A 9,105-nucleotide genomic window follows, 5' to 3' on the forward strand; every position below is an offset into this window, starting at 1 on the left:
TCCATACAATAAAAAGTGCAAATTGTATGTATGCTAAAATTTTTTTCATTGAAAGTAAAAAAAGTTAGTTTCCTGCAAAAGTTGTGAATTATACAGTAACTGACTTGAACACACATCAGTTGGTAAGTTTTATTAAATAGTTTAGTGACTCAGAAATATTTGTCTATTCATTGTATCATCTAATTGTCATACAGAACAGTCAAGTAAGGATCACGTTTATTTCATAGGGACATTTCCTAATAGCCAGACTTAGACACAGAACTCAAACTATAGTTCAAAGAAAAACACTACCATGATTTATCTTAACTCTTTCAAAGGAGCAACATTTCAAAGGAGCTTCCTTCCCACAGACTTTAATAAAATTGAGGGGAAAGAGGTAGGAATGGAGCTAAATTTCAAGGAAGCGTTTTTGTTCTGTGTAATCAATCTGCTCCATACAGCGTCTCCTCCTGATCTTCCATCCTACCATCACATAGCACAGCTCTGTGCCAGTACGCTGTCTTCCTCCATCCTCACTATTCGCTCATCTACCTTCTTCAAAACATCCTTCCCGAGCTTGTGCTACTGTAAGTTTTCCCTTGAATCACTTAGCAAGCCCCAACTTAAGCTAGGAGTCAGACACAAACCTATTTATTTTTATCCCTTATTTAAGAAAACAATCAATCATGCTTCATATACACATAACTACTTTAGTCAAACATAATCCTTCGAGGCTGCAACTATGTGAGAACACAGAGGCATAAAAATACATCTAAATCAGTAGGGAAAAGAAGAATTTCTTTTCTTGGCGAACCCAAAACTTTGGCTGGAATTTTGCTCCCCAAAAGGGCAATCATTAAACCATGAAATCTCTCAAGATTATAAGATATCTGTATGCCTTCAATTCCATGTGACACAGTGTGCAAACATTCCCTCTTCTTCTGAGCATCTTATGCATTCCACTGGCTCCTTTTCACAGCAAAGTTTTAATAAGTGTCTAATTCATCTCTTCATTTCCTACTTCAAAGACATTGTCAGAATAGATCTGTAACTTCCAAATATCCAAGAATAAAAGACACTTCATTTTTAGATAGAATTATTTTAGAATACTGCCCATGGAAGCTTAAATAGAAGAAATTAAACTAGAATACTGCCCATGGAAGCTTAAATAGAAGAAATTAAACTAAACTTCCAAAATGCCTTTTTTTCTTTTTTTTTTTTTTTTTTGAGGTTGGTGAGGATTTTTTGGTTTGTTCTTTTTAAATATCTTTTCTAAGGGAGGAAGTAGCAAGAATGAAAACTAGGTTTTTTATGAAGAGAGGAAACACAGGCTTGGTGAGAGAGGAAAAGGGGGAGGGGAAATCAGGTTTACAGTAGAAAGCCAGTTTAAAATTTCACAATAGAATGGTGATGTCAGTTCCATAATAAAGCAATTATCTATCTGCATTGTTTCTTAAAATTTTTATCTACAAAAGATAATAATAGAATAGTAACAACCTGCAGATCCAAATAACATAATTCAGTATTCATCAACGCCACACTACCACAAACTTTTAAGTATTTTTATTTTAACATTTAGCTTCAAGGGTTTTTCACTCTGTTCTCCTAAATTAATTGATATGATATTAACAACTCTCCTGGATATCACTGCAACTAGCAGACAATACAGAGACTACAGTACTTAGGTTTAATTATTTCAGTGGCTTAAGCTCTATCCTACAAAGACACATATAACTTCCTCTATAAAACTACACGATATATAAAATTGGTAATAAATAGCCCAGCAACAACTTTTACCACTGACCCTATGTTCATTATACTGTTTATTAGCCTGATCATTTAAAATTCTACACACCCAAAAAATATTAATATTAATGATAGCAGAGATTATCAGCTATTTAAAAAAAATATATACCTAGGAGTAACATATACAAAAACTTTACTGACAAGGCCTTCAGCGCACACAAATTATACTAGCTATAGAAGATGATTTTACTTTATTTATTTATATACAGCTACCCTACAAAACAGCATCCATCACTAAAACTTAAATTGCCGTCTAAACCAAATGATCATGGAATTCTTTTAGCAGGATTATAACATGCTATAGGATATCTGGTCAGATTGGAACTTTTTAAATGACTGAGGGAATTAAGTGCTTTCACTGTCATGGTATCTGAGCACACATCATCTGTAAGCTCATTTGAAAATGTACAGTTTATTTTTTTTATTGAACTAAACTGTTAAGGCAATTCCATTCCAAGCAACCTGCTATAACATTTATTGTACTAACTTATTCATTAATACAATAGTTTAAAAGAAAATTCAATTTTATAGAGATTTGATCTATATACAAAAATATTCTTATACTTACTGCTAAAATATCTGCCTCCACAGGCAAAAGATTCAGGAAAGCAAATAACTGAACAGTCAAAATAGTGTATATCTGAGTGGCAGACAACATCAGCATTCCTATTGACAACAGCATATTTTATTTAATACCTGCAACAAAAAAAAAAAACAGAGTCAAGGCATACAGCAAGTATTTTCCTCTGTCATTTTACTGGGCTCTATCAGTCAGTTAAAACTTTTCTTCTAAAGAAGTACGCAAAATGTTATTAAATGTTTACTTTTGAGAAACAAGTAATCTTTAATTTAGATTATTATTTTAGAGATAGAAGTCCCTTTTGCTAAGAGCATGTAACCTCCATGGGAATGCATGCATAAAACACAAAAATTATAATAGTAGCACTTCAAAAAGCTTTAGGCAACATATAGCAATGCAAGCAGTATACAGGACTGAACATTCACATGATATTAATCATCCCTAGACATTCTTAATTTTAATCTTCCCTTCTTCTAGCATAAATCCAGATCAGGAAAATTCCTCATGTACCTGGAGTAATTCTACTAAAAGTGTTTATTCTAAATATACACTTGCAAAACCACTGTAATACCAACAGGTAACAAATACAAACTAGTTCTATCAACTTCAGTAAAATTCACAAATGCTCAAATGAGACTTATGGTCTGGATAGCAGATTTAGTCTCCTGTGAAGTGTGTGCATTCTTGAGACCTTTAAAAAAAAAGAACACAAGTACTCCGTGAAGTATGCTTGTATGCATTTCACAAGCTCATGACATTAAAAGGAAGTTAATTCTGCTTTGTAACCAGCAGCAAAAAGCAACAGCTTGTGTCTGGAAATAGAAGGGCATGTTTTCTAACAGAAACTGTTCTTTAAACTGCTGATTTATCATTAATCAAAGGAAAAAAAAGTGAAGAGAGGCATTAGGAGGAAGCAAAACAAACATGTTTATATTTTTCCTTTGTCACACAATGAGATCTTTTTTAAAAATGTATTAAAAACACAAATTGAGGGCCTGAATGTCTTCCTTGTATGAGCAATGATACCTGCACCCTTACTGAATTCATTGAGAGTATCATGCTACCCTCAAAAAAAACCCAAACAAAAAACCCAATCCCCCCCAACAACTACAACAAACACCCCAACCCAAAAAAAAACCCCAAACAGAACAAATACTTGCATGAACAGAACTTTGAACTCCCTCTCAAATTTAACACATGCGTTAACTGCAATGGTAACAGATTTCATTCCATAATCTCTCATATCAAAAATTGGCCAATTTTACAATCATACGTATCTTGAAATCACAAAATTTGGCCCATCAAATACAACACAAATGTTAAAGATATAGTTTAAATTTTGAACATTTCAATTCTTTCCAGCAAAGATGAAAGCTAACACTTAAGATGATAATCCACAGTACTGCTCAGCTTAGAAACTCAGTATTCTTTGAAATGGGTTACAGATTACTTTTCACTTGTCTATCCTAAATAATTATTTTTCTGGCACCAATGAGAGTCCCAATCTAGACAACAAACATGATTCAGGTTGAAACATCACTTCGATGACCGATAAAGACTGTTCCTTAGGACCACAGGATTTACTGAATGTCTGTGAAAGACCAACTTCCTCCACGCTTATTATAGGGCCCTCAAATTTATGCTCTCACAATCCACAAACTCACGAACAACATGGTGTAAATCTGCAACATTCACTAAATATCATGTTTAATGTTGTAAGAAACGGTGTCTCTGCAAAGCTTTAGACTAAAATGCTCAATACCATGTGCCCATGGGCATTTAATCCAAGGCAGGTCTTTCGGCTTCTAATACAAACAAGAGGCAATTACATAATACACACTCATATGAAGGTAAAAATTCTGCTAGCTAAATTGCAGAATCAAGCATCCAAAAACTTGGGTTGGGCAAGGGAGAGGAAGAAGTTTCAGCCTTCCACGTAACTGACTTATGTCTTTTAGTGCATGCCGCTCACGTACTGAATGAAGCAAGGTTCTGTAGGGTAAAAATATGAGAATATGATCTATTAAACTATATAGCCATTTCTACACAAAAGGGCAAATGGGTAAACTGAAGTTGCACAAGTAGCCATAAAAGTAGCATTTCCTCATTTCTGAGTCCTTGAATTTCCACATAAACTGTACCTTCTAATACTTCCCCCCCGCCGTAGAAGTTTCCTAATGTTTTTTTTTAAGGGGCTTAAATTCCTGTATATATACTTCCCACAGCTTGCAGTAATGTGGGGGTTTGAGATTTAGCTTAATTTGCACTTTTGAGAAATGCAATCTGAACTGGAGGAATAGTTAGCCGACAAAGGGATACAGACTTCCAGAGAGGAAAGACAGGGAGCTGGATAAGAATCCTGGCCAGATGCCCATCTATCTTCTCCCCCACCTCTCATGAGCTACATATAGACGCTTCCGTCCTGTATGATGTTCCCAAAATACAGGATGGATTATTGCCATGCCTCTCCCTACCCCAATAAAAAAATTAAACCAATGTTTGTTTTCTCTGCCTCTTTACTGACTTTACCCTTTCACTTTCTTTTCCCCAGATGTCATATTCTATGAACTTTATTAAAACAAAACTCAACATCAATGTACGATTTCACCAAAGTGCTAGTATAACATGTTCTGCGTTAATACTCTGTATGAGTCACAAAAATACACTTAATCTATATGAGCATATTACAAGCCTTTATAAGTATACTGACATGGGAGATGTTTTCTAAATTTACATTTTAAAAGAACGCATTTTAACTATGTAATAACCTAGATCATTTAATAGCAGCACTTCCATCTACAGAACTTGAGAGACAACCATCGCTCGTTTCTGTGTGTCATGCTCTTACAGTCTGACTACTACCCAAGTTCAGTGAGACAGCTACAAGCACACAAGCTTAGAGGCGAAAGACTCAGTGGGATTCTGCATTATGATCCACCTGGACAACAGACTCTTTGTCTGCTACACACCTTAAAGAACGACTGAGAACTCTTTCACACAGAAAGGTTATTCCAAACAAAACTACTGAGTGAGGTAATAAATTTTAGTGCTTAAACAAATACCTTTTTGTTTTTCTTTGAAGAGGACTGTCTTAACAACAAAAACTCTTTAGAGCAAGGAATACTAATGGAGAATTACCCTAACTCGGCCTCCCACAACAGCGTTTTACTTACTAACTTGGGATACAGTAAGAGAGGAGTGTACAGCCTGATCATCATTAATTCCCAGAAAATCTCTGGCATCAGGAATAGCCCCATGAGAATGCTGGTAGTCACTGTTAATGAGAAGCAGCCAGGAGGAACTTCCCCCTGAGCTCTCACTTCTAAATGCCTTTCACTGCAAAAACACAACCTAATGCCGAAGATCAGGACCTCTGTTCTCCACTGACAAGTTACATTTGACAATTTCTTTTTGTACTGTTGCTACAGTCATAATCCAGTCTTAAGACAGACAATGATTACCTGTCTACAGAGAACTTCAGATTCCTCTTAGGCTTAGCTATAACATGATTATGTGCAGGCAATCTCTTAAGAGCACAGAAGTACAAAATATCTTATTCCCCTTATAAAAACTCACACCTAAACGTGATGAAGCTAAAAAATCCAACATTCAAAATTCCAACAAATTCAACAAAAAACACGTGATTCAGTACACCATCTACTCCAGAGTACAAAACAAGCAACAATTAAGTGCTACATTCAGCATGAAATCTAACCACTTTCACTGCTGAATTTAAAAGAATTGCTTGGTCCACAGATGGATGACTAAGTCTCCCTAGCAATTCCTCTAGTCTCACAGTAAGAAATTACTTGAAGTGACATAAAATTAAAATAGTGGTAACACAAAACAACAGCAAATACACTGGATCCAATATTGCTATAATAGTTAAAATAATTCAGGGACAAGTTTTAGAAGTAGACAGTACGTGCTTACTAATATTGTTATCAGAACACCTGGATCTCCTCTAACTTCTTTTATTGGAGAAATTAAAAGTACTTCACAAACAATTAAACTCAATTAGATCATCCAAATTGTTTGTATGATTGTTGAAAGCCTCCAAATTGAGGGTTCTTATTTAAATGGTTCCATGTGGATTTGTTTTCATTTGACTGTAGATATTTCATTCTGAAAATTTTAACTTTGTTGATTTAATCAAGAAATCACAGCCAAGACTACTACATTCCCTTTCAGAATCAAGAAACACCTAAGAATTCCTGTCTTCCTGTCCTATCCTTTGTGGGGTTTTTTAAGCAGAAAGGATTGTCCCATGATCTGAGGTCCTCAACATTAGTTAAAGCAAATACTGGAGAGTTAGATTTGATTTAAATTGACATTAACATGAAATAATTAAAAATCATTATTACTAATGGGAGGAAACAGCTGATATTTTCAAAAACAGTTCTCATGATTCTGACTCAGTCATTCAGACATATGATGCTTTGTGAAACTTTAGCTGGTTAGCGTAACAGAAGTTACTGTCACAGGAACTTGTAATGAATTATGAAATTCATGAACTTCTCTTTCTAAATTAAGATTTACCAGTTTCTCTCATCAGCCTGCCCTAACGAAGAGGATGTCAGTGAAACTGGAAGGATAAAGAACAATCGTTCAAAAAATACAATCATTTTTACTATGACAGAAGCAACAATACAGTTGAAGCTATCACAGTATTTTAACCAATACAGTAATTCAGCACATACCTCACAACACAGAGAAAGCATTAAAATAGTATTGAGCAAGGTCAGAAAATACCAGAATTAAAGCTGTCCTTGCAAACAACATGCATGTACAGTGCAGTCTTCTCTGTCAAACAGTTACATACACACAAGATTCTTCTGGGCCCAAGAACTATTGCCTCAAATGCAAGCAAAAAAGCCTTACAATTCCTGAAATTCCATGGCTCATTTGTAGACTACACTCTTAATTGAACGAGGCAACTTACAGCACACAGCAATATAGGTGTATGTAATTAAAGACTATACTGTAAACCACACAGAAGAAGTTAAACTTGACTCTGCACTAGTCTTCAGTACTTTACACCTTATTTTCCAGTGTCTATAGACAAAGTTCTCCTTAAGTAACTTTGCGCATTTTGAGGGCCGTTTTTTTTCTTCCCACTCTGCATCCTAGAACTCACAAAACAAACTAAGCCTGAGGAGCTACATCCCTCCATCACAGGACTGAACAGGATCACCAGGTCAGAATTGAGGAGGGGAAAATGTGGGGTGTGCTGTATCACAGCATATCTACGAGCAGCAAGACAACCGTGAAGTAAACACACTAACTTGGAATACATCAGACAAGGTATTGCCCATGAAGATAAGGCCGTAGTATTGTTGTATGTACAACAGAAAATACATTCCTGATTACACTTTTGAAGGAAGAGGAGAGCAAGATGTCCCTTCTCACTTGAAGATAAGGATGGCTAAATAAGCTCGATACAAGAACTGACAATACTCGATAAATACATCTATCTGCTGTACCGGACACTAAGAACACCTTGCCTACCTCTTAATACATTAACAGTATTGTTTGTATTAATAATAATGAGTTATGAAACACACAGTGTTTTTAACACCAATACACTGACTCCCAGACCAGAATAGGCAACCTGAGTGGAAAACATTCTTCTGGATACAGCCCCTGCATCCTGTCAAAAATACCAGTTTCATACTTGCCAGCGTGAACAAACCTCAGGAGCACATTTAAGACAAGTGTCATGAAGGAATTACATGGCTTGGGACACAGATAAGAATATTCAGAGCTTTTGGCAACTATCCACAAACCAAGCTCCACAAAGTACATATAAATATCAAATTTTCCAAAGTTTCTATCTCAATCAACTCAAAACGTATTTCACAGCAGAAGACAACACCAAGCAATTCCTTGTCCACATGGTTATGCTCATGCTTCAACTCTCAAGAAAACAGCTCTTTCCCCTCCCATTGGAGAAAAAACCCTAATTTGCACATCCATATTAAACAAACTTAAATTCTATTTTAGTGCCACATCGGATTACAATGCTTACAGCAATCACAAAAGTCATATGAACATACAGAAACTTTGTCTTGCCACAAACTCAGTGACAACATTCCAAATATTCTGGTAGATTGGGCTGCACCTTCCAAAATTCCACAAGCAGAGGATGAACAAAAGTTACACAGAAAATATCAATAATTTTCACACATATCCCCAAAAGCCCCAATGTCTCTGGCTTTTTGCATTCTGATGTCATCATATCGTTACTGACCCGAATCTCCATCTAAGATCTATCCACAGAACTGAAAACTAACGCACACAAAGAAAGTTCAGTGTTGAGAACTGGTAAGACGCAGGAACTATTCCTCTCAATTTGTTTTCATCTTTTTACTAGCAATTTGGTTGTCAGCCAGCCAGACTCCATGCTACTCGTTATCTTCCAAGCATAACCAGTAGCTCAGTGCACAGACAGCCTTAGAGAAACCACACACCAGGCAGAGTTGTGAAATGCCAGAGCAAGGGTTTAGCGTTCATCAGTCTAGGAGCGACGCTCGGAGAGCGCTTTAGCGTCCTTCTCTTCTCTTCCCTTCCCTCCCTCCCGCCGAGCCGGATCTCCGCGCAGACTGCAGCGACGGCCTGCGGGAAAGGGAAGAGCCAGGGACAGCGGCCGCTAGCAGCCAGGCACACCGCGGCGGGGCCTGCCGTGGCTCCGCCTGAGCCGCACGGAGGGGCGGCCCCGCCTCGGCACTCGAAGGCGGGAG

At 36.7% G+C, this 9,105-nt stretch overlaps 1 protein-coding gene across 1 annotated transcript in view; it reads right to left on the reverse strand.

Moving 5' to 3' along the window:
• The window catches only part of RNF13 (ring finger protein 13), a 45,004-nt gene extending 36,027 nt beyond the window's left edge, over positions 1 to 8,977 (reverse strand). Inside the window, exons 1-2 of the mRNA XM_009284261.2 lie at positions 8,836 to 8,977; positions 2,354 to 2,481 (exon numbers count right to left, since the gene is read on the reverse strand). Coding sequence (XP_009282536.1) covers positions 2,354 to 2,467 — 114 coding nt within the window. The 5' untranslated portion in view covers positions 2,468 to 2,481; positions 8,836 to 8,977. The remainder of the gene's footprint in view (positions 1 to 2,353; positions 2,482 to 8,835) is intronic.
• Between the last annotated feature and the right edge of the window lie 128 nt (positions 8,978 to 9,105).

Source organism: Aptenodytes forsteri, unplaced genomic scaffold, assembly GCF_000699145.1.
Source record: "Aptenodytes forsteri isolate BGI_AS27 unplaced genomic scaffold, ASM69914v1 Scaffold278, whole genome shotgun sequence".
NCBI lineage: Eukaryota > Metazoa > Chordata > Aves > Sphenisciformes > Spheniscidae > Aptenodytes > Aptenodytes forsteri.